Source organism: Neophocaena asiaeorientalis, unplaced genomic scaffold (assembly GCF_003031525.2).
Source record: "Neophocaena asiaeorientalis asiaeorientalis breed wild unplaced genomic scaffold, Neophocaena_asiaeorientalis_V1.1 scaffold363, whole genome shotgun sequence".
Taxonomy (NCBI): Eukaryota; Metazoa; Chordata; class Mammalia; order Artiodactyla; family Phocoenidae; genus Neophocaena; species Neophocaena asiaeorientalis.
Genome location: NW_020172006.1, coordinates 596211 through 622440, shown reverse-complemented (window position 1 = coordinate 622440; position 26230 = coordinate 596211). Strand labels below are relative to the sequence as shown.

At 36.4% G+C, this 26230-nt stretch overlaps 2 protein-coding genes across 7 annotated transcripts in view; one reads left to right on the top strand and one right to left on the bottom strand.

The window, feature by feature from the left end:
• The window catches only part of CLNS1A (chloride nucleotide-sensitive channel 1A), a 34891-nt gene extending 14559 nt beyond the window's left edge, over positions 1-20332 (top strand). For 3 of the 6 annotated variants that reach the window (XM_024749324.1, XM_024749351.1, XM_024749344.1), the window contains 2 exons: positions 2062-2151; positions 4581-5351. In XM_024749324.1, coding sequence (XP_024605092.1) covers positions 2062-2129 — 68 coding nt within the window. In that variant the 3' untranslated portion in view covers positions 2130-2151; positions 4581-5351. Of the gene's footprint in view, positions 1-2061; positions 2152-3916; positions 3969-4580; positions 5352-19550 lie in introns of those variants that run through there. The other 3 variants (XR_003003700.1, XM_024749361.1, XM_024749334.1) reach the window with 3 other exon arrangements.
• Positions 15136-26230, bottom strand: part of AQP11 (aquaporin 11) — a 12234-nt gene continuing 1139 nt past the window's right edge. The window contains exons 2-3 of the mRNA XM_024749310.1: positions 18794-18910; positions 15136-15482 (exon numbers count right to left, since the gene is read on the bottom strand). Of these exons, the coding sequence (XP_024605078.1) occupies positions 15403-15482; positions 18794-18910 (197 nt within the window). The 3' untranslated portion in view covers positions 15136-15402. The remainder of the gene's footprint in view (positions 15483-18793; positions 18911-26230) is intronic.

The window sequence follows — 26230 nt, the reverse complement described above, 5'->3', positions numbered from 1 at the left end:
TTTTAATTGTAAAATTCCTTATTTGATGCTTTGTAGCAAGTGATTTTAAGGTCACAAACACTTGTTGCTAAAGGGAGATTTTTGGACTTGTATTCCTAAGCCTCATTAGCGTATGGAGACTTGCCTATATATAAAACTTCTTCAGCCTGTACCATTCTCTATCTTCTAAAGTCCTGGGTACCCATATCACTCTTTTGCCATTTATTTGTTTATTTAACCTGTGCATTTTCTTTTTTTTAATTTATTTTTAAAATAAAAATTGTATATATTCAAGGTGTACAACGTGATGTTTAGATATATACATGGTGAAATTTCTACTGCTGGCATTTCAGTGCTTTGTGTGTTTATTTATGTAAGAGGTGTTTGTTGAGCTACAGTGCCAGGTACAGAGAATACAGGAGTGCTCAAGAGAGATGCGGTTATATCTGTCAATGACAATCTAGTGGAGAGAAAAATAAATTAACTAATTAGGTAGTTATAGTACATTGTGATACAGCATTGAGATATAGGCGAGACTTGAGGAAGTGTGGAATCAGAGACTGGGCCTGTCACTCAGCTTGGATAGTCAGGGAGAGAGTCAAACTTCAGGGAGTAAGTGACATTTAAGCCAGAATCTAAAGATGAATAAAAATGAACCAAGTGAAGAGGGATTGCATACAGTTTGGGGAGAGAGGCAGGTAAAAGGATCAGTCATGTGCAAAGGTCCAAGAGACCATTTAGCTTTGGGGAACTGAAAGTTCATATGTCTGGAACCCTGAGTGTGAAGGGTAGTTATTATAGCAACAGATAAAGTGGAGTAGTGAACTGGGCTGTATATTAAAGGAACTTCAAAGCTGTGTTAACGAATTTCAGCTTACGCGTAGGTCATTGGGAAACCATTGAAGAATTTTAGTTTGATTAATATTTCAGAAGATGACTCTGGCTATGATAACAAAAAATTAATTGCAGAGGGAAATACTAGAGGAAAGAAGAGAAACCCTGTTAAGTACTTTATGATTTAAATTAGATAAGAGATAGTGACCTAAATTACGGAGTGGCAGTGCTTGTCAAAAGACAACAGATTTGAGAGATATTTAAGAGAGAGAAGCAACAGAAGTTAGAGACATGGTAGGGGTTTCTGGGTTAGGCAGGTAAAAGGTATCCTTTTGCAAAACTCTTTGGAGAGAGAAGCATTTTCTACGTGGAAAGATGATGCGTTAATTTTTTTTTTTTTTTTTTGCGTTACGCGGACCTCTCGCTGTTGTGGCCTCTCTCGTTGCGGAGCACAGGCTCCGGACGCGCAGGCTCAGCGGCCATGGCTCACGGGCCCAGCCGCTCCGCGGCATGTGGGATCTTCCCGGACCGGGGCACGAACCCGTGTCCCCTGTATCGGCAGGCGGACTCTCAACCACTGCGCCACCAGGGAAGCCCATGAGTTAATTTTAGATAAGTGTTGTTTTTGCATGCCCTGCTGGATATCAAGGTGGTGGTGTGCCAGTGGGCTGCAGGCAGAAGCCAGTTTGTAGTGGGCTAAAGAGTTGAGGGGTGAGTGGGAAGTGAAGAAGTGGAGAAAGCAGCTTTAGGCAACTCTTTCCAGAGGGCCTTTTTTTTTCTTGTCCTCCCCCCTCCATTTTTTTTCAATGAGGTAAGAAAAAGAGATAAGTAAGAACCTCGCTCTACTTATTTAGTCTTCTCTCCTGAATTATGTTGTAAGCTTATGAAGATAGGACTTCATATCATAAAAAAAAGTCACACAGTAAACACCTAGCACTGTTCTGTGAAGAGAGAACAATGGATGCTTACTGCATTTGAAAGTCCCTACCTAGTGTTCTTTCGGTGTTCAGGTTGAGAATTGCGAAGTAAATGTTAAATATATAGACTAATTTTAACTTGGCCTAAATCCACAGGTGGCATTTTTCTTTCTCAGTTTGTTCCTTGGTACTTTTAATTTTCAAAAGAGAAAGAAACTGCAACTCCTACAAGCAGGGGGCACTAGCTTCCTTCTGGTCTAACTATGAGCTGCATCTTTACCTATCTGAAGTGCTTAGTAGACTGTTGCTCAGTGGTTAATTTTTTCTTCAGATGGGATGGAGGTAGATGCTACACCAACAGTTGCTGGACAGTTTGAGGATGCAGATGTTGATCACTGAAAATGATTGATGCTGCTTTAGGGTGAGTAGTTTATTTTCTCCCTTGTCACTGAACATGAAAATCATGTGAAATAATTGATTTTTATTTTCATAATTGAGGAGAACTCTATAAAATTAGCAGTTGTGGAAAAATGTTAGTTATTCATTTATGAAATTATTTAAAATCGTGTAGGTTTTTTCCCTAAGAAATCAAGATCTGCCAACATGGTGATGTTCAGGTTAACATTTATTGAGCACTTATTACGTGCTAAGCACTATGCTAGGCATTGAGAGTACGTGGAAGAATAAGACATACCCATCTTCAGTGAATCAGGAGAAGGACATTACCCTTTGTTCAGAAACAGAGATCTCCCTGGTTGGCTCAGGTGGGAACAGCAGAGCCTGAGGTCATGTCCTGCTCTGCTCAGTCACCTTTTCCCACTTGTGATGTTTGAAACCTTAACATACTCATCAAAAAACACAAAGCAGAGATTTGCTGCAACTCACTACTTTTCATTTGAGGGAGGAAGTAGAAGTCATTCCAATCTGAGTTTAAGCCTTGAATCATAATCTTGTATCCGTTTCCCTCATTTTGAATATAATGGAGGACCAAGGTCCTGGGCACTTCAGCGTTAAAGGCTGATTTGCCAAACCATATCAAGTCCACGTACAGTTGCCCCAAAGCTGTCACTTCCCAAGTTGCTTCATTCCTGCTTTTCTTGATGGACATGAGTTCACTGCCAATTTTCTCTCCTCTGACACATTCTCATGAGCTTTGCCTGAAGTTTGTTCCTGACTGTTTACTTGTTACATGCTGCTCTGAGAAATAAATTGTCCTTTGTCAGTTTGAGCATCTCAACTGTATGTTAAATACTAGCTGAAGGTCATGTAGCTAGTTTATATCATACTGAACTAGGATTGGTAATTAGCAGTCCTTCCTTTAAAAACTCTTAAGATCAGGAATACCCTGGCAGTCCAGCAGTTGGGACTCTGTGTTTTCACTGCTGAGGGCCTGGGTTTGATCCCTGGTCCGGGAACTAAGATCCCACAAGCTGTACAGCGTGGCCAAAAAAAAAAAAAAGCTGTTAAGATTTTTACATTGTTAAATTGTTGTTCCACTGTCCCCTTTACAACGTCCTTCTACTGCTGACCTTATAGCATTTTCTTGAATACTAGCTGTTTTCCATTCTTTGAGTACTTATACCCAGGTCCTTTGTTTTATTAAAGCATATAGTAATAACGTGGCAAGATTTATGTCTTTTTGGCTTGAGTTTTATACCATTGTCAGTCATCCAATTAGGTTGTAAGATCCCTTGTTTTTCAAGTTCCATTTACCTTCCAGATTATTGCCACTGTGAATATAACATCGCTTCTTATAGTAACCATGAATTGTGATAATGGAACTCTGCCTTCCTCTTAGATGCCAGTGGAACTATTAGAAAATAATCTTGAGTTCTGTGATTTAATATCTCTTTCTTTAAATATTTATTTCCACAACATTTACTTCTGTCATTGGTAGCCATATAGTCTAAAATCAGCAATGTCTCCTCTGCAGTTAGCTAAAATTATGTGTTCACGTTGCTGAAGCTCTGTTAACGTTAATTTTCAGATCTCACAGTTCCAGATGTCAGTATTTCACTATTCTGCTTCATGGGAAATCTTCTAGTACCAATATAAGTCTTCTTCCCTATTTCTCAGATTCTTATTTATTACATTCTTTATAGCGTGTGGATTTTTTCAGTAACTTTTATTGAAACTGGAAAACAGATTTTTTGATCTGGCTTTAACGTATTTCTTCTTGAAAACAGACTATTCAGAGAACACCAACTGCTCTACTAATAAGATTGAGAAACTTATTCGGTATGTCACTAATGGTTACACAAATGGGACGTTACAGCATTTTCCTGGCGAGAATTCTTAGGATTCTTTGTAATGCAATTTTATGGTGAAATAACTGTAAAATAGCCCAAACTTTCTAATGAGCTGATGATTTGTTTTCCGTTCATTTTGTGCTACAGCTGGAGCAGAGAGATACTTTATTCATAAAGTTTATATAAGTTCTTCATCTGGATAATTGACCTCAATTCCAAACAATGTCCGTAAATTTTTAATCATTTAAAATAACATTTGCTTTTGAGGAGTGAACAAGGAATAATTAGAGTGTGTATGCAACTATTAAAAATTTCAAGATAATGGAGCTAGGACCTCTCAATGCATGAGATAGGGTGGAGGGGAAGGCACATGAATAGTGGAATCACAACTCTACCACGTACCAGCTGTGTGCCTTTGGACAGGCGTATAAATTCTTTAATTCTCAGTTACCTCTTCCAAAAAATGAGGATGATAGTAAATACCTGGCAGGATTGTTGCAAAGACTGAGACATAATATATCTAAGTCCCTGGCACTCTTGACTAGGCATTTAATAAATTAGCTATTATTATTATAAACACTGTAAACCTTTTGTTTTTCAGATTCTGCTCATAACCTTAGGAGAGAACTTGGTGCCTCTTCCACTGTGGAGTGGGTATTGATGAAAGTCTTTTTCCTTCTCCAAAACTTACCTGAACCAGTTCTTTCTTGAGACAGATTATACTGAGACAACAAGTTGTCGCCAGCACAAGAAACTATGACCTTTATTAACAAAGGTGAATTAACTTAACCAAGAGGGTATTTGTAGTTTATCATTTACTCCAAAACTTTGTGTCTAGGTGTACCCTCTGTAGACTTATAATTCCTGCCTTCACTATATGCATCCTCATAACCTAGCAGCACTACATGGTGGAAATGCACTGGCACTTGAAGGTGTAGGTAGACTGCATGGGAAAGAGAGGGGCTGAATACAAGATATACACCTTAGGGCCTAAGAATACCCTTACTCCTTAAAAAAAGAAAAACAGAGATCTCAGATAAATCCTGGCCTATGCACAGTCTCCGCAGGGTTAAAGGTCTTTTTCTTTTTACTAATTGGGAACCCAGATTAATTAACTCTAGGGAGCCTCTTCAGAAACAGCTCAGCCACCCATACTACCACTAACACAAGTGCTTTTGCCTAGCCTTTGCTCCTTTCACCATGTTTCACCAGTCTGTTCTCTTATAACCTCTTAGGTTATATCCTTTCATTCCCAACCTCTTAGGTCAGTTTCTGTAAAAGAACAAGTGAAATTGGGGTGAAGTTCTCAAAGTACTTCAGATAATTGTTTTGTCTTTGTAATAGCTTAACAAATAAATCTAGGTTTTCTATATTATTGTGCTCTTATCCTTTTTTTTTAAATTCATTTTTATTGGAGTATGGTTGCTTTACAATGTTGTGTTAGCCTCCACTGCATAACAGAATGAATCGGCCATACACATACAGATATCCCCTCCCTTTTGGACTTCCCTCCCATTTTCATTCTTGCCTAAAACCATTAATGAGAAACATTTCTTAAAAAATTAGTGTTGGCAAAAACTGAGAATCTTGTTGGTCTTATTTTTGTTTGACTTTTGTTGAGAACATGAACATGAAATAAGTAAGAAAATGTATAGTTAGAGCTTCAGGCAGATGTTTAGTAGGACAAGGTCATAACACATTTCAAAGGGATTTCTGCTTCCACTTGAATCAGGAGTAATTTCTCAGGGCATACTTTTCAACTCTCAATTTTCTGTTTTCACAGACACCTGGGTAGTTATCAGACTGATTTGTAATTACAGGTTTATACTTGGACTCTTTTTTTTTTTTTTTTTTTTTTTTTTTTGCGGTACGCAGGCCTCTCACTGTTGTGGCCTCTCCCGTTGCGGAGCACAGGCTCCGGACGCGCAGGCCCAGCGGCCATGGCTCACGGGCCCAGCCGCTCCGCGGCATGTGGGATCTTCCCGGACTGGGGCACGAACCCGTGTCCCCTGCATCGGCAGGTGGACTCTCAACCACTGCGCCACCAGGGAAGCCCCTATACTCGGACTTCATGACCTTAAAAATAGGTTAGGAAAGCTATTCACAGTTACTTGCCTAATTAGTGACTAGTGTGTCACCACTAAGCGCAGTGTTCTTTTCAGCACTTTTACTTGGTTTCCCTCATCTTGCATGGTAGACTGAAAAAAACGAATATTCTTTTTCCTGACCAGACTCTCATAAATACTGAATTTGTTACAACAAGCAAAGATAAAGGCCGCTTGGAAATGGGAACTGAAATTTACTGAGACCTTGTCTGTACTGTTCTGGGTTCTTTACATGCATTATGCATATAATATTCTTAACCACCTTATGAGGTATAGGTGCTTTTATGATCCCACTTTAGAGATGAGGAAACTGAGTTATACAGGGAGAGGTAAAGTAACGCTTGAGGTCACATAGGTAGGGAGCTGTGATTTTTAAGCCTGTGCTCCCAAATACCATTCAGCCTAACCATCTACCAGCAGCTGAAAGGAAGCACATTTTCTTTTTACTGCAGGGTTTTCAGTGTTAAAATTTCAATAGACAGCACAGGAAGTTCCCAAATTTCTCTGCTACCAATCTCAGCAGCACTCATAATTCTATGCTAGACGTTTATCCATTCTTCAGTAAGCAGTCTGGGTATTCTTATGGGCTAATCTTAGCAATTCTATTTGAATTCCTTTTAAAAGTCATGTTTACATGCTTGTAATCATGACTTTTAGTGAAACATAAGGTGCTCTTTGATAACATATCAACAAAATGTTGAGATTCTGTGCACTGTGTTTCCTGTAGGCACTGCTGCGGTCAGCCTGGTATTGTGGATAATGCCGTCAGCTAAGATGCAGGAGACCAAGCATCTAGTTCTGACTTGGCAGACAAGATATTTAACCTCTCTGGACCTACTTCCTCATCTTTGTAAAATGAGAGGACTAGACTTTCAAAGTCTAAATGACTTTAAAAGAGTCAACTGTAACATTCTGTAATAGTAGGCAGGTGTACCCATAGCTTTGAGAAAATAAGAGAAAGAAGAAAAGATCAGGTCACACTTTTTAAAAATAAAATTCATAATGATCAGCAAGCCAACATTTCTTGATTCTATTTGAACTTAATTTTAGGGTTGCTGGAACTGCTTCTTGGTGTAGAGGAAATTTTAAGAAAAGACATAGACATTCTCGCCCCATAGCTAGGGTTAGTGGTTGTCTGATCTAGGTTCTATTGTTTAAAAATGTATTCATTAAAATATCCCAGGGGATTTCTGCCTCCCTCAGGTCACTTCATCAGATATTGATACTTTTCAGATAGGCTTGTTTAAATGTTGATTGTGTATTTTGAGATCTTGTTGGGATCTTGCCGGTATTGTTAAAGATGAGGGATTATGCACAGATGATCATAGTATATAGCCCTTTATTTTTAGAAGACAAGTGTGATTACTCATTGTTAGAGAAATTTTAGATAAAATTTTATTTATCTGCAGGATTTCAGATAGAATCACTATATAGTTAATTGTCATACAAATCATATTTTTAAAGTATTTCTAGAATGGGTGAATCTTCATCTGGTACCCATCTTCTGTGGCTAGTAGATAGTAATTAAAATCTGAGAAAATCTCTTAGGAGGATTCTGATAGAATTATTGCCATCCCTTGACAAAGAAGCTGAAATTGAAAAATACTTTCACTAGCGTCTCGCTTTGTCTGCTCTTATCTACGTAAATAAAATCAATATCTAATGTCAGGGACTTAATAACTTCAGATGAGAAATCAGGACAACTTTGGGGAGAGCAGTGAACTTAGAATTGTTGTTTTTAGCACCATTTTAAGAAGATAAAATAGAAATACATAACTTGGATGAGAAGGCTAATAAATAAAAGTGTATACAGGCGAATTCTTCTTAGGATTTTATTTTTGGATTATTTTGAAGATTGTATGAATCACTAACAACTGTCTAGAAGATGATGCAATAAATGTTAATTATTACCAATAGTAGTTAATTCTTTCTATAACAGAAAGAAGCAGCTACAAATGTAATGTTAACTCAGCTCTTAGAATACATCTGAGATGCCTGATATTTAAACTTCCACTGAGCAATTAAAACAGATGTGATAAAATTATGCATTTTTCTTGAAGGACCTTCAGGCCTTCACTGCAGGTCTCTACCCTTGCTCTACAAGGTCCAGTGGACTTGCTCATCTAGTTTCTAGGTATGTAACAGGCTAGAAAAGGAGAAAAGGGGTGGTTGCCTCAGGCATATTAATAGCAGCAGTAAACAGCTGACAGAATTATGAAGAAAAGCAAATATGTATTACCCCAAAATATAGCAGTCTAAGCCTTCACAACGTGTAATGCAAATATGAGAGTAGTGTAGCAATTTATGTTCATAAAAGTATGACCAAAATTATCAGCCTAAATTCTGGTTGTAAATATCCAAATCTGGCTAATTTAAGCAGAAAAAAAAAAAAGCAAACAAAAGGCTATCTGGTAGCTCACAAAATGGACATGAAAGCTGAAATAAACCAGGCTCAGAGAAAGGTTAGGAACTAGGATTGGTTTACATAAGATGTTGTGATTCCTCTGGGTGTTAGACTGATTGAATTGCTTCTGTGTCTTTGAGTCACCACAGGGTCCTGGTTGGCACTGTGTGTGTTGCCAGAAGACAGGACTATCTGGCCCTTTTAGCTTCTGTAGTGGAAGGGCACTGCCCCTGCCCAGATTCTCACAGTGGTGGATTATCCCAAATAGAAAGGATGCTTGGATGCTGGCTTGCAAAATTTACAGCTGTCTACTGCATCCCCAAACCTTAAAAAACAAACAAACAGAAACAACAACAACAAAAACTATAAATTGGGGTTGTATATAATTAAAGTTAAGAAAGGTTTTTATAGAAACTGAGGGACGTACTATTGATATTTGTCAAAGCTTAAAATGCACATGAGAGACCCAGAGACTTCACTTAAAGGAATTTATCTAAAAGGTAAATTTGCACATTAGGAAAAGTCATAAGCGCAAGGATATTAATTGCAACTTTATTTGTAAAAGACTGAAAACAACCTCAATGTCTATAGTTAAGCCTGGGTCAATTATTTACAGTACCTCTGTACAGTGGAAAACTGTATCCCTTAAAAAGAATTGGTTAGAGGGAAGAGATATGGGAACATATGTATATGTATAACTGATTCACTTTGTTATAAAGCAGAAACTCACACCATTGTAAAGAAATTATACTCCAATAAAGATGTTAAAAAAAAAAGTTTAGATACTATGTACCAATAATGAATAAGCTCCAAGATACATTAGATTAAAAAACAAGACACAGAGATATTTGTATAGAAGAAAAGGGGCTGGAGGTTACAATGGGGATTATACGTATCATGTGCATATACATGATGCATAAGAAAGTTGTTTGGGGGAGAAGTAGGGGACTGGGGTAGGAGGGAGACGAGTTTTTTTTCCGCGTTCATGGGTTGAATTGTGTCCCCTCAAAACGATATGTTGAAGTCGTGACCTCCAGCATCTCAGAATGTGACTTTATTTGGACATAGGGTCTTTACGGAGGTGATCAAGTTAAATTGAAGTCACTAGTATGGGCCCTAATATAGTATTTACTGGTGTCCTTATCAGAAGGGAGAATTTGGACACAGAGACAGACATGGCAGAGGGAAAGCCATGTGAAGATGGGGGGTTGTAGTGATGCATGTACAAGCAGAGGAATGCCTGAGGCTACCAGAAGCTAGGAGAGAGGTCTGGAACAGATGCTTCCCTAGTGCCTTTAAGAGGGATCATGGCTCTGCTGACACCTTGCTTGGACTTCTGACCTCCAGAACTGAGAATAAATTTCTGTAATTCTAAACGACCTAGTTTATGGTACTTTGTTATGGTGGTACTAGAAAACTAAAACATCTGCATGGTCGTAATTTTTATCTGAGGAATAGGGATCTGGGCTATGTATCGTAGTTTGGAGTTTCAAAGAATTAAAAAATTTACAATTATCATTCATTGTTTAAATGCAAAACTCTGCAGGTAAAGGAAAAGTTGGTTATCGTTACCTAACTTTATAAATAATTTGTGTTCTGAAATATTTTGGGCATATTAAAAAGATTAACCTAGAGAATATTATGCTTAGTGGAATAAGTCAGAAAAAGACATACTATATGATATCACTTATATGTGGAATCTAAAAATAATACAAATGAATGTATATGCGAAACAGAAACAGACTCACAGATATAGAAAACAAACTTGTGGTTACCAAAGGGGAGGGAGAAGTAAGGGAGGGACAAATTAGGGGTATGAGATTAACAGATGCAAACTATTATGTAAAAAGTAAACGGGCAACAAGGAAATATTGTGTAGCACAGGAAATTATAGTCATTATCTTGTAATAACTTATAATGGAGTAAAATCCGCAAAAATACTGAGTCACTATGCTATACGCTTGAAAATAATGTAATATTGTAACTCAACTATACTTCAGTTAAAAAAAAAATACTAATGTAACACATACCCATATACTCACATGCAGCTAAGAAATAAAATTGTACAAATACAGTTGAAGCTCCCTTTGTATTCCCCAGATCCCAGTCCCCTTCCTCCTCTTCAGAAGTAACCACCATCCCAGATTTGGTATTGATCATAACTATGTATGTGTTTGTATTTTTGCTAAATGTATATGTATGCTATAAACACTATATAGTATTGGGTTGCATGTTTTTTTTTAACTTTTATTAATTGAATCTTTCCGCTGCTTTTCCTACTTAAGCACTTTGTTTACTTTTTTTAAGATTTAAAATTTTAATTATTTATTTATTTTGGCCGTATTAGGTACTTTCTTGCTGCATGCAGGCTTTCTTTGCTTGTGGCAAGCAGAGGCTATTCTTTGTTGCGGTGCACAGGCTTCTCTTTGCGGTGGCTTCTCTTGTTGTGGAGCACAGGCTCTAGGCGCGCGGGCTTCAGTAGTTGTGGCACATGAACTCAGTAGTTGTGGCTCGCAGGCTCTAGAGCACAGGCTCAGTAGTTACGGTGCACGGGCTTAGTTGCTCCGTGGCATGTGGGGTCCTTCTGGACCAGGGCTCTAACCCATGTCCCCTGCATTGGCAGGCGGATTCTTAACCCACTGTGCCACCAGGGAAGCCCCACTTATGTAAATCTTAAAGTTTGCTAGATTTTGCTAAACTGTTCTCCAAAACGATTGTAGCTATTTACAGTTCCACCATTAGGGAATAATGCTTCTCTATATCCACATCAATTTTTGATATTTCCAGACTCCTGAATTTCTGCCAACCTGATGAATTTGGAAGTAGAATTTCATCAGGATTGTAATTTCCATGTTCCTGATTATTAGTGAGATTGAACACCTTCCTCCTTTTATATTTGACTTTTCCGTATTTTTTGCCCAGTTTTAAGTTATTATTTTCTTACTGATCTGTCCTTTATATATTCTAGATTCCAGTCTCCTAGTCTGTGACTTGTCTTTTCATTTTGTTTACAGTGTCTTTTAAAAGCAGGAAGTTGTGGAATCCTGTGTGCTTTTAGAAGCTAGGAATTATTCCTTATGTAGGATGCTTTGAAGTGTGGTTATTCTAGCCCTAGCATTCTAATACAGTTTTGCTACAGTGTGTTTTTAAATAATGTGAACTAGCTCACAAATGATTGCTCAGTAGGGCAGTGATGTCCGTATAACCCAGAAATCACACTGGTTCATGTGCAGTTTTTCCCAACACATTAATATTTTGCACCAACAGTTGCGTACAGTTTTGTAATAGTTAAATCGAAGAATATATGCCTTTAAGTCTGAAATAGAGAGCTGTTGCATGATATGATTGTTTTAATAGGATCACTCTGGTAATAGAAACAGGAAGTTATTGCAATAATCTGGACAGGAGTAAGTAGATGGAGGCTTGACCAAACTATGCTAGTAGGCCATAATGAAAAGTATGAAAGCCTACTACCCTAGAAAAACACATGTACACAAGAAGACATGCACAAGAATGTTTATCACATGCATTGATTTAATAGTGAGTAAGTACAAATACCATCAATAGAATGGATAAACTATGCAGTTTGAATTAACTAGAGCTGCATGTATTAACTTGAGTTATATGTTAGACAACCAAGTATAGAGTTACATTTACAGATGGATATGAGTCTGGAGTTCAGGACAGTTGTACAAGCTGGAGACAGAAATTTGGCAGTTACTAGGATATAGTTGCCATAAAGCCACAAGACTGGATAAAATTACCAAGGGAGTAAGTATAAGTAGAAAAGAGCTCAGAGGACTGAGCCCTGGGAAACTCTATCATTTAGTTTGGGGAAAGGAGGAAGAATAAACTGAGAAGGCAATAATTTTCTGGAAGTGAAGTGATTCAGGAGGAGAAAGCAATAAATTGTATCAAATGCTGCTGATAGGTAAGAAGTATGAGAACTTGATTTAACAGCATGGAAGTCATTGATGGCCTTGGCAGGAATTTCAGTGGAATGGTAGAGTTGAAGGGCTGACTAGAATGCTTCAAGAAAAAATGGGAAGAAGAAAACTGAAGAACTTCTTCAGACTCCCACCATCACATCTGCTTAACCAACTCTTCTTGTGCCCATATATTCTTACCTTTTCTCCTGTTACTATGAATGATCTGTCTGTGCTTCTAGCTAAGGCCAGCCCCTTCGTTGTGCACTTGCTTCCATCTTTGCTAGCCAATTAAAAACTATGGACCTGGGAAATCTCCCCTCCCTTTCCTACATCATTATTTTCTCTACTGCATCATTCCCCTCAGCATGTAAACATGCTGATGTCTTTCCCACCTGAAAAAAGGAAATTCTTTCTTGACCCAATTTCCTCCACATGTTCTTTGCTTACAGCAAAAGTCTTTGAAAGAACTGTCCTACTGCTATCTCCAGTTTTTCTTCTATTTCATGTTTGGGTGCAGGCATGGAATAAGCAGACAGTTGGATTTAATCAAATTGTGGTTAAGCCATGTGAGTATGATGAGATAAAGGAACAAGGGAGTTAAGATTCTATGCAAGAGTGTAATTTAAGCTGCTGAAGGAGACGAGAGTAATTGAGAGGGGAGAAAGATGTGAAAACGTGGTGGTATCGGTGGACAGAAGTTCCCCGTGGGGGTTCAGAGGATCATTGGAGATGAGATAGTAGGGCGAGTGAGCTGGAGAGAGGGGTTAGTGGTTGGGGAATGAGGTATTTGAGATCAGAGAAGAGTTTGAGTTATTGGTAATGACAAGCTCAAGGTATGACCAAAGTTGTAGTTGAGGCAGAAGAGAAGGGAAAAATTATTGAAGAGCCTTTCAAGTTCAGCCAATGAACTGGGAGGCCAAGATATTGGAAGGATCGTCTTTGTAAGTATTGAAATCACCAACAAATACAGCTGGAGTAGTGTTGTGGAGAGTGAGAGTGAGACAGGAACTAAATTCCTAAAGGATCAAGAGGGAATTGAGGGGACTGTACAGTAGATAACTGCAATAAGAAGTACCCAGGTAGAAGGTGGCATGGTCTGATGACATGTTTTTAATGGGGGGAGCAGAGAATAGATGAGGAGAAAGGGACCTGTTCCATCTCCAGGCCCAGTGGTATCAAGGGGTGTGATAGAGAAAACAGCTAAGCTACCATTTGAGAGGACCGCAGGGGAAGCCGTGTCATCAGAAGTCACAACCTCTAATTCTGACAAGTGCAGTTTAGAGGGCTGGGCATTTTCACAAATTAATACTCAATTTTCTTAAACCACAGTCTCATGATAAAGAGACATGAATAAAAAAAAATTCCTATAAGAAAAACAGCCATGAAATAATAAGTGAGATTCAGCTTCATGTTTGGAAGAGACATAGGGAGTGGCAAAGGGACTATTTTAAAGGGACCAGTCATTTTGTGTGCTTGTAATAGCAGAAGTCAGGCCTAATATTGACTGATCTTTTGATTTTTTTCAAGAGAAGCTAGAACTATGGATTTTTGTGTGGTTTAAAAGCTTAAAATAACTAGCTTGTTATTTTGTTTTAAATACTGTGCAGGCCAAATAAAACAAGTCAGAGACTGCATTTAGCCATTGTTGCAATTTTATGAACTCTGCTTTTTAAAATAGAAAATACTACGGTATGTATTCCTAAGTTCAAGAGTCAAAAGTCCATGACTGTCAAACTGGCTGCCTTGTTGGGTAGCCTGCAGCAGTCTGGTTCAGTCTGCAGGTGTAAAGGGAGTGACTATCACAGGCTGATCACCAAGCAGCACTTAGATCACCTGGCAGTTTATCAGTTGCTTAATTGATTATTACTCAAACAGATCTTATTTCGCCCCCCCCACCCCGCTTTTTTTTTTTGCTTTCAGTTTTAACTCTGATAATGGAATTCCTTTGAAGAGAAACATACTTTTATCATCTGAACTTTTAATAAAAAGTAGACATACAATAAAAGAAAGCTTCTAATAGAGGAAAACTTGAAGGTTCTTTAAGCCGAAAAAAAAACCGCTGTTAATTCCTAAACAGATTGTAACATTATAAAGTATTTAATGTTTCTTTAAAATCTTCAATTTTCCTTTAGTCTTAATGATGACGGAGAATATTTTTTTGTATTGAAGTAGAAGTTTAAAGATGATATTTGGCTGTATTTGACCTTGGGCAAAGCAGTAAACCCCCTTCTAGACTTCGTTTCCTTATCTGTAAACTGGAGATTAAAAATACATGCCCTGCCTACTTCATAAGGTAGCTGTTTAGTCCGATGAGAATGTGAAAAGCTTACACCTTGTAGGAGTGCTTTATTCTATTAAAGAATGACAGTTTGCCTAAAGCTAGTGAGATTGTCTATTTAGAGAAAATATTTTAGATTAGAATATATTTAAAATTCAGGAACCCCCTTGAGTATGAGTAGGTATATAATCTACTTCCAAAAGCAACTTTCCTATTGAAAGATGACACTGCTGATGGTATCACTGTGTGAGGTAGTGGCTGAAAAGTATCCTCTCTCCAGTTTTGTAAGCATGACTGTTTGAACTTTGGTTAAAAATCTTGTTCATTCAGGTGACACATGATACATGTACTCTTTCTTGGTCCTACCATCACCTTCCCTTCCCTTCCCTTCCCTTCCCTTCTCACCCTGTACTCAATTTCTTTTTCATCAAAATTAACAATTATCACTTGAGATTTATATTTAAAGAGTCTTTTCTAGCAGCATTTAATACACGCTTAAAAGAACAAGTCTTAACTGAAAAACACAAGATACCTCATTTTCACAGTAATTTTTTTTAAGTCCCAGTGATGAAAACTCTAAGGCAGTTTCTTCAAAGGAAGATAACATTGACGACTCCAGTGCAGCCAGTGTGTGAATATTAGGTGATAAAATCTTTATCACATCCATCTTGACTGTCCTGAAACTTAGTCTGAGTCTTTTAGAATAGTTACTCCTTTTTATTAATTGTGTGGTTGTTATACAGCCATGGAAGGAAAAAACTGAACATCAAAATCATCAGCAATATACCTGAAAGAAAAGTACAGTAAAAACAAAACAATCCCTAAGGAAGTTAATAATCATTCAGTGGTTATAATTTAAGATTATATACAGTTACATACCTAGAGATTTGTAGAGCTATGTTTAAGAGAATTAGCTACATCAGTTCTACATGAAACATGTAGGTATTTTAAAATATAATATTCTCACATTATTTTTCTTCAACGATGAATCCTTAAAAACAGTATGTACTTGGAAAAACCAGTAGGATCTAAACAATGAATTCAAAGGATAAATAAAATAGATCTGGAGTTCTAGTTCTGGCTTCATTACTGACTTGCTGAGTGAGAAACTCTGGACTTGTGTTTCCATTTTAGTCTCAACAATTAATAGCTTTTAGAGCTGTATTAATAAGCAGAGTATCTGAAAGAAAACTTCAGTTGACGTTTTAAATCTTAAATATGTTTTTAAAAAAATCACATATTAGCAAATCTTCATTTTTGAGGTCATGCCAGATAAATCTAAACTAGCATATATATATATGTATATATATGTAAACAGTGTGATTTTTTTAAAAAACATTTTTTAAGACTTAAAATTTTTCACTGGGAAATAGGGACAGAGGAGATTTAGGCACAGGACTCAAATCACTGTCTAACAGAGAAGTCTGCAGTGGTTAATGTTTTTATCTGAAGGTATGTAGGCTTAAAGCTCTAAATCAGTTTAAACTTAGATTAAGAATGTGTTTTTGTCACATGCAGATTTGATAGTTTACTCCTGTTTGCTAACAAGAGGAAACCTTAAGGTTTGACTAGCATTTGGATAGCTTAACATATTTTTGAAAGATGAATCTGATTTGCAAACAAAGGCTTTAGATTTTTTTAAAAGTCAGAAACAGTCTGTTAATAAATCCACAAAATTTGACATTTTCTTTATAAAGTCAGCTAGAAAATAAGACATTACATTTAAAACTTTCTAAAAATGGAGTTGCAGTTTCATAGAAGCAAATAGAATTTGCAGATTTTTATTATATGAAATGTGTAAGCTAGAGAATTAATTCTATATACATTCTTATAGTCACATTTCTAACATTAATTGGGGAAGATGGCAGGGCCCATTAAAGGAATTATAATTATCTCTGCTATGAAGAGAAACAAGAAAGAACAAGGACCATGTCTTCCAAGAATAGTTTGCTCCCTGCTTGGTCAAGAAGGGAAAGAAGATAGGTATCTCGCAATTACTCTCCTCTGTCGCACTCTGTGGCACTGCCTAGTGTTTGTTTGCTTTGACTCCTCATCTCTTACTTAGCTCTTTGAATGACTCTTATAAAAATAAAATTTATTTTTCTTATCCTTCTTGAGTTTAATAGTGACCTTATTTCATTTGAGGCCATTTCTTTTCCCAATGGGAATGTAATTTCAGTGTATGACAAAAGTCAGTGGCAAGCCAGAATTCAGTATTCTAAAAACTGTCATTTAGTCACATGTCTTTTATCCACATCTATCGAATTATTTCTATATTGTTTCTCATTCACAAACTTCTGAAAGCAGTATAGGAACATGGCTCTTTAAATGAAAAACTAGAACAGAAATTTTATTTGGGTCTGTTTAGAAAAAGCTAGGAGATCCTTAGGTTAACAAAGGAAGAATCTTTGAATGTATATTTTCAACAGGCTAATTAGGGCCATACATAATTGCAGAAAAGTTTGATCCCAATCCCATTTTTAAAAGATCCCTTGGATAGGAAGTAAAGAAATAAAAGTATATTTGTTTTTCATTTACATATTTGGATTGTTTTTTGGATAAGTGGTTCTTTAAAATGTTTTGGTAATGGCAACAAGTAATGTTCTCTTCCTGTTTGCCCCACACTGTCATGAAGAGAATATACTGTTTTCCCTACCCTACTACTGTCTGGTCTGTATATTTGCTAAAGGGGCAGAAGTGATTTCTCCTTTCTGTCATGAGACTTTTTTCCAGTATGTTCTTCCAGGAAAAAGTTATCAAGTGATTTAGGCTAGAAAATGTGTTTAATGAAAAAAAAGTCATGGTCTTTTTACAGAGAATGGCAATGACTTCTGTTTCTTTTTTCTTTTAAAATTCTTTTGGAAAGGCCTACTTTTCAGTTTTTTTTCAAGTAGTGAATGACATAATTCCTTAGTATCATGGGCCTACTGTTAAAATTGTAGTTGGAGCACATTAACAAATATATAATGTTAATAATATATGTTCATTTCAAATAAGACATATTAAGAGAATTTTTCCATATAAAAACTTCAGTAGACCAGTCCAATTAGTGATATTTTTAACTTCTTCATGAACTTCAGTGACCTTTTTTACTTCTTAAAAATTAAGAGCAGAGAAAATTTAAAGAACTTACTGGAAAATACTAGTAATCAATAGATGAGAAAAAGCTACCATTATTAGCATTTTAAAATACAGGTTTTCTCTGATATTCTTCATGTTTAGGCCTATAGATATTGCTGAGCATAATAGATACTAAATGTGAGGAAAATTCCTAAATGAAACGAATGGAAGGAATGGAAGGAGTGAAGTATGATGGCTATTCAAACCTGTTATGCCTGTGTTCTCTCCTATAAGTACCCTCCTCCCCACCCCCTTTTTTTTTTTAAAGAAATGAGCAACAAGAAACAAAATGCAAACCGGATAAAAAGAAGGATGAACTAACAGAAGGCCAGCTATCCTCATATTCATTTATAGTTATGAATTATAGTCAGGCTTAAAACAGATGACTAAACAAAATCAAGAAATGCTGATAACTTACATAAGGAAATGCATATCACGATTACAGTTATTTTATAACTTTTTTATGTTATTTGACCTACCTGAAAAGAGGAGTTTTACATATCTGATCCAGATAGAGATAACAGGAATGCAACTTGTGGAAAATTTTAAAACTACATTTATTATAGTTCTGCATTGTTTCATGAGATGCCCTTCTGTAAAATGAGTCAAATGAACTAAATAGTATTTTATTTGGCGCTCACAAACTTGAAAAAAACAAATTCCTTTAGCCAAAAAAAAAAGATTGTTTTTAAAGGAAGTAATTACTCCTCATTTTTTTGCCCTCATATCTGAGGGCTTCTTAAAGGGGTATCAGACCTCAAACTGACTACCCTTAACTAGGTAATTTGTTTCTTTGAAGATAAAAACAGTTTTAAAGGATACTGCACAAAATAAAATGTTACTTCAGGCATAACATTTCCTACCTTTTTTCTTTTCTGTCCCTACTCTGGCTTTGGAAATTGACATGTTACAGTGACATTCCATATCATATTTAAAATATTCTAATCTTTTAATTATATTAAATAAAAATATGCTTACCTAAAGAAGGAGCCAGCCAATATACTATAAAAAATTGAAGGAATGCTTCATCAAAACACTTGAAATGTAGTGAAAGTGCCAAAGCTGGATTAAATACAGCTCCTGTTAGACTTCCTCCTGTAATACATTTTAAACAGAATGATACCAAACCATATATCTTACATTTTCTTGCAACTAGAAATACAGGGATTACTAAATGTAACTATTTCATTTTAGGTATTTAAGTATTCTTATTCTGTAATCTTCCTTTGCAGAATCACCTGGCATAGAGGATAAAAATAGATTATAGATTATAATATGCCAGGTGCAAAAAAGTGGGGGTGGGGGGACAAAGGACATTAAGAATTTTAATCCAATGCTTTTCCTATAGTATATTATAAAATGCACATTGAAAGTTAACCTGCTCTGTTATTGTTCCTACAGTTTTATAAAACAGGAGATTTGGCTGCCCTTCTTAACATTCATCAACTTAAATGAGTGAATAATAATAAAGATAAGACGAAAGTACATTTAAACATTTTAAATGGGTACAATACCCCAAGATCCTCTTGAGCAGAAGTACCTTTGCTTTGAAAACAAAAAATGGACCACAGCATTATCATTGACTCCATTTTTACTTGGCAGCAGAGCCCTGAAGAAGTGACTGAGTAGTGTGTGAATTATATCTCAATAAAGTGGTTACAAAATTTTTAAAAATAAAAAAAAGTGAGTAGTCGTGAAAGATAAGCACAAATTCTAACTGTTGACTACTTTTCAGGATTCATGGTCCAGCTCTGCACAGGGTCTCTCTCTGAGATGGGGCCCAGGAGCTTATAGTTCTGGCTACACAGCAAGTAAGGAAAGGCAAAAGAGGTTGGACTGCCTGTCCAGTGGTACTCACCTGAACTGTGGCTCAGCTTTTCAAAACATATTCTAATTGTACCCCTGAGATAGAGACATTTCTGGTGGTGGTTCCATGTGGAAGCTTGGGCACACTTGTCTGCCTCCGACTCAGCCACAGCTACGGATCCGGAGATCTTCACAAATTTTACGTGGACGTATGCCACTATAGCATGTTAATTGTCTTTATAAAATGCAGTGAAGTAAAATTGGAAATTAAGAGACCCTTTCATAAGATTTCACTAATGAGATTTCACTCCTGATAGGCTGAAGACATTGAAGCTGTGTGGAGGTAAAGATGTTGACACTGAACTGAGTTCACTCCATGGCTAAGAGTCCTTTTTAGCATACCAGCCTCACAGCATGATTCATATTTATGCCTCAGCAATTATAAATGACATCACATCATGGCCCTTCAGGACCACTCTTGAATAGTCAAATCTTGGAATGTTAGACCTGCAATTGCCAAGGGCCAACAGAATTGTTTGGTTGGCATGTGGTCATTTCAGCTTAATTCCACAAAAAATTATTGAGTTCTTATGCTCTGGACACCATGGATAAAAATATAAGGATTCACACAGATCTTTATAATAAAATATAATGTAATATGTGCGGTGATAATATAAGTGACCTGTGATTTTTTCCCGGCATTTATCAATAAAAATAGACTGAATCATTGCCCTCATAATTAGTTTGCTTCAGTTTTCCCATTAGGTCTTTGGTATCTCCATTAGGTCTAAGAACACTGTCAGTCAGTTTTATACCATTCTAAAACTCCAACTACTTCACACTTATCTTCTAACCCTTACATCACCAATTCTGCTCAGTGTGACTTGGTAGAAGCTGCTCCTCCTACCCAGAGGTACAGTCTATTCTCCTGTCTTGGATATGGATTGGCTTTGCAACTTGCAGTGACAAATAGAATGCAGCAGAAGTGATGCTATGTGAATTCTGAATGTGAGAAGCAACACTGAGTGAATTCTAGGTTCAGGTCTCAATAAAGCCATCGTGGGTTTCCACTTTTTACTCTCTTGAAACAATGTCCTGACCATGTAAGTGAGCTGGAAGATGAGAGGCCACAGGGAAGAAAACTGAGGCATCTTAGATTGCTGTTGGTACCAACTGCTGGACGAGTGAAGCACCTTGGCTCTTCCAGACATACTAACTGTCCAGCTATATGATCTCAGGAATTTCCTATCTAATCCACAAAGTCATGAAAAATAATAAATTACTGTTATTTTAAGGATAAGTTAACTGATTCAGAAATCCATTGTGTCAACAAAAGGCCCAAAATGTGGCATTGGCTTTGATGTTTTAGACTGGGTAATTCTTTGTTGGGAGTTGTCCTTTGCATTGTAGGATTTTTAGCAGCATTCCTAGCCTTCACCCACTAGATGCCAGTTGCACATCCATCTCCCACCTTGTAACAACCACAAATGTCTCCAGACATTGCCAAAAGTCCCCTGGGGGGGGCGGGGGGCAAAACTGTCGCATTGAAAACCACTGTCCTAGAGAACTACTGGTACTTGTATACTAGTAGACACACATAAGGTTGTTTATTTATAGTAGCAATGAACTGGGAAAAACCTAAATGTCCATTCAGAAGAAGGTAGCTAAATATACAACTTTGTTATTAATTTGGAATACCACTCAGTACTGAAATAAGTGAAATCTCTTTACTAATATAGATCTCCAAGATAACATTGAACCACACCACTAAAAAAAGCAAACTGCAGAAAGTAAAGTATGATACCTTTCATGTTAACATGAACACATATAATAGTTTCTATAGGGTCCTATCTATACGTATAATAAATGCACATAAGAATTTGGAAGGACACATATGCACACACAGAGGACTACACTGGTGAGAAGAGTAGGCAGGGAAGGAGAGGGGACAGGCATGAAGGATGGCAATAAAAAGTCTCATTGGTAATATTTCCATTTTTTACAAAAATAACACATTCATGTATTGTGTAATTAAATGTGAATTATTTAAAAAGTAAGAATCATCCATCAGGCACAGAACTTACAGAAAATGGCTTTGAAAAATGAGTTACTATTTATTGATGTCTGGAGGGGAGAAGCCATAACATGTTGAAGAAGAGGTATCAACAGGGAGATCCAGCTGGCTGACTGCCAAGAGTTTTAGAAGACAGTATGACCTTGGTGAAATTACCACAAAGACTGAGTCCCAAATCTGATAATTATAGGCACTAATGTTTCTCAGTACTCCTAAAGGGAATCAAATTCTCTGTGACAGAATGACACTAGTTAAAATCATGTAAGACTCGTGTAAAAGCTAGAATGTCAATTAACTAATTTATAATGGAAGCTAGACCTTTCCAGTGACCAGAACATTTGTGCCAGTTACTTTGGGAAGAACTTGGAATACATTATTCTTCATCATAGTCTGAAGAGATAGGTAGTGTTATTCTCCATTTTAAAGATGAGGAAACTGAGACCTAAATTATCTCTCCTATGGACACAGTCCAACTCCAAGGCTGTGTGTTTAACCACTATATTATACTGGCATGATAAAAAAAAAGTTTTGGACCTTCGTTTGAAGCTGTTTTTCATTTGTAAATTGGCACCTGTTTCATATGGTTATTGATTAAAAATAAACATATGTAAAGGACTTAGTTCCCTTCTCCTTTGACAAATAATCTTACCCAAATTCTTCGTGACTTAGAAGGATACAAAAACCTCCTGAATGGAGTAATGAAATGAAGTAAAAATACAGTTACTTCAAACAATATATTAGGCTTATTTTGAAAGCTCTTAGACACAAAATATGGAATACCCAGATATGTATTACTTCTTTCTATTTTTAAATGAATAGAGTATTTGCTAATTCATTCATTCACTCATTCTAAAAATAATGAGTATTTATTTGTAACAGGCGACACCATGCTAAGTCCTAGTTATAACTTATAATGAATAAAACAATTTTAGTCTCTCTACTCATAAAGCTTACTGTCTGGTGGAGGAAGACAGGCATTACATCAGAAAACAAGTATATAATTTAAAAATTCTACAAAGGAAATGAACAGGGTACAGTAATAAAGACAGCCTATTTGGATATGTAAAATAACAGATTTTTTCCCCAATATGTAATTAATTTAAAAATGAATGCAGTTCTCTCTTACCCTGGTCATTGAACCAAATTCTCCCAAAACCTAAATTAAGGAAGATTTGCTTGAAATTTGCATTAATAGTTTTATAGCTTTAATATGTTAATAAATCACAGTTTTTTTTACTTTATTTGGGAAGTCAATAAATACATGATAAGTGGTAATGACATCAGTGGCCTCCATCTACACATCAAAGTGCAGGGTGCTAAATCAATAAATACACAATGAGATGCTTGATCATTGGCTATCCAAGGAGCCTGTGGCTATGCTGCTGGACAGTTATGTTCTGTAATCTTAAATTATCAGTTCTTTTGATGTGACCTGTATTAGGGTCCTCAAAATGCAAGTGATTAAAGAAATATCCCAGCATGCAACTTAGCCAAACCAGTACTAATAGTATCTTAGAAGTTTAAAAAAAAAAAAAGAGAGAAAGACATATCAAAGTAACTTGTAACCATGCCTGATTTAGCAGATGCTTCCCCTGACTTTCCTTCCCTATCCATTCTTAACTCCTTCCTACAAAAGCCTCACCTCTGCCTGGTAAGACACACACTCAGCTAGTCCCCAAACAGTTCACTCTATTTAGAATAACTGATCTAAAGTTATGACTTATATCCATAGAAAAAATGGGGAGTGACACGGCTTCGCGCAGCACTTCCCAAAGTATGTTCTCTTCTGCTACACACTCCTAGACAAAAGGATTCCGTAAGTTTGAAAAACTGTGTTCCACATGCTTCTCTTGTTGGAGTTTCACAATAAACAGTAGCATAGTAAAGGCTCTGTGAAGTCTTAAATTAGAAAATCTGTTTAATCCAGTGTTTGCCAAATTTACTTGGCAACAGAATCCTTTTGTAACTTAAATTATTTTAAGTTATGCTAAAATATACATAACATAAAATATGCCATTTTAACCATTTAAAAGTGTATATTCATGGCATTAATTACAGTCACAAGGTTCAATCATCACCACTATTTCCAAAACTTTTCCATCACCCCAAACAGAAACTCTGTACCCATTAAACAAAAAGTCCCTATTCCTCCCTGCTACCCAGCCCATGGTAACCTCTATTCTACTTTCTGACTATGAATTTGCCTATTCTGAATATTTCATATAAGTGGAGTCATATAACATTTGTCCCTTTGTGTCTGGCTTATTTTGCTTAGCATAATGTTTTCAAGGTTCATTCCTATCGTAGTATGTATCAGAACTTCATTCCTTTTCATGGCTGAACAATATTCAATTGTATGTATATATTTTTGTTACTTTTGAGGAATATGCTGTAGAAATGCTGATAATGAAATGAGTATAAGCTTTAGTGTCAGTTTAAACCATGGTTCCAGCACGTTCTAGCTGTGTGACCTTGGACAGGTCATTTCACTTTTCTGAGCCTCACTTACATAAAAATGGGAATAATGTATTCATCAGTGGGTTGCTGTAGGGATTAACTAGGATAATTCATATAAATTTCCTACATGCTTGGCATGTTGCCCAATGAATATTCTTATCTCCCTTATATTGGCAGAAAAGGAAGATCGTAATAGGGTATCAATTTCTGTAACAGTGCTAAATAATTGTTAGGTTCTGTCCCTGCCAACAGCCTCCAGCACTGCCCAATATTGTACCCACTAGCCACATATGGCTATTGAGTACTTGAAATGTGGCTATAGCAACTGAAGAAGTAAATATTTAATTTTAGTTGATTTATACCTAAATAACCATATGTGAGTAGTGGCTACTGAAATGGCCAGCAAAGTCTAGACTGGAGCAGTGGTTCATATTGGGATCACCTGGGAAAATTTTAAATCTACTATTGCCTAGGCCCCTTCCCACAGCAATTAAATCTTAATCTTGGCACCCAGATATGGGTATGTTTAAAACACTCCCTAGGTGACTGTAACGCAGAGAGAATGTTGAGAACCACTGCTGTAGTGATCCCTTCACTCTCTCCTCCTCCTCTACCAATTAGTATCTTCATTTCAGCAATGTCGATGTCAATAGTGTGAGGGGAAGAAAAAGAGCAGTGTTTTTGAACACCTTAAATTGTTATTTTATGGGTTCTTTCTAATAACTCTCCTTATATTTATGTATAACTTCAATTATTATCTTGTTTTTCTTCTCTCAAAATCTGTGTCACTTATAAAATAGGTATTGGCTAATATATACAGTATTATTATGAAATCATAAATATGTATTAAAAGTACAAAAATAGGAAGAATACCAATTTAAAGATAATCAAGAGAGGGAAGAGGAACTGTGTATAACATTTTATTAACTTAAAACATCTTTTAAATGTTTACCACTTCTAATTATATAAGTACAGAGCTAAATTGTGGCATAACTTTTTTCAAGGGATGTTTCTGCTTTGGCCCAAACCTAAAACTTTAATAAGCAACTACTCACCAACCCCTCAAATATGCATAAATCCTTCCTTCTTTCCTATACCATTTATTTCCATCTGCCTCTACAAAACAAATGGTACTAGATCTAAAGAAGTTGAAATGGATTGGAAATTCTTTCATTTCTACCTAGGAAGTCAAGCATATGTTTAAAATTCCTTATCTTGAGGTTTGCGTCTACTCATAGTTTCCCTTTCAGTGGGCAGAAGACTGACTCTTACTACTAATTCCTTTTATTAGATTCCTGCCTCCAAAACATCTTAGAATTCAGATATAGTCCTAATGAAATATTTTGTTGTGATCATTTAAAATAACACACTTCATCATCAAACTTTTGTTTTTTGGATTTTCTTGTCCCATTTGGAATATTCAGATTATCCACTAAATCTGAGATCTGTCAAGGTGAACAAATGGTTTACGAGAAATCAGCAGATTCTCAAGAATTATTAGTTTTTAAAAAGCGTCTTTGATTTCAAGCACGTTTTGATTTTAAAACACATCTTTCTTGATAGGCCATTAAAAATTCACTTATAACTCAAGATGAATTATTAAGGAGATAAATGATTTTAAGTAATTTTGTAGAAAAAGAACTAAGAAATAGAACTACAGAATTTCTACTTCCCACTCTTACTACTAACCAATCAGGTAGCTTGTGCTTTAAATTGGAAGGAACTTTTGACACCCAGGATCATGTTTCAGTGAGAGTCTCAGAAAGGATCTATACCAAGTTGGCAAGAGGTAGCTGATGTTATCTTTCCTTTCTACCATTACAACAATCCCTTTGTAGGATATTTGAACCCTTGGCAATATCTCACACGATCTCAGTTTCAGCACAGAAGTGGCTTTCTCTGGGTGTTAAAAAAAAAAAAAAACTGAAAGGGGGGTCAAAATTTTGACCCCATCGGTAAAGAATGAGCTGCAAAATGATTAGAATTACGGAGATACCAATATTGACTTCACAGAGGCATAATGGTTTAAAATGTATCTTGGCAAAGAACTTAGAGCCTCAAGTCATAGAAGCTCCGGA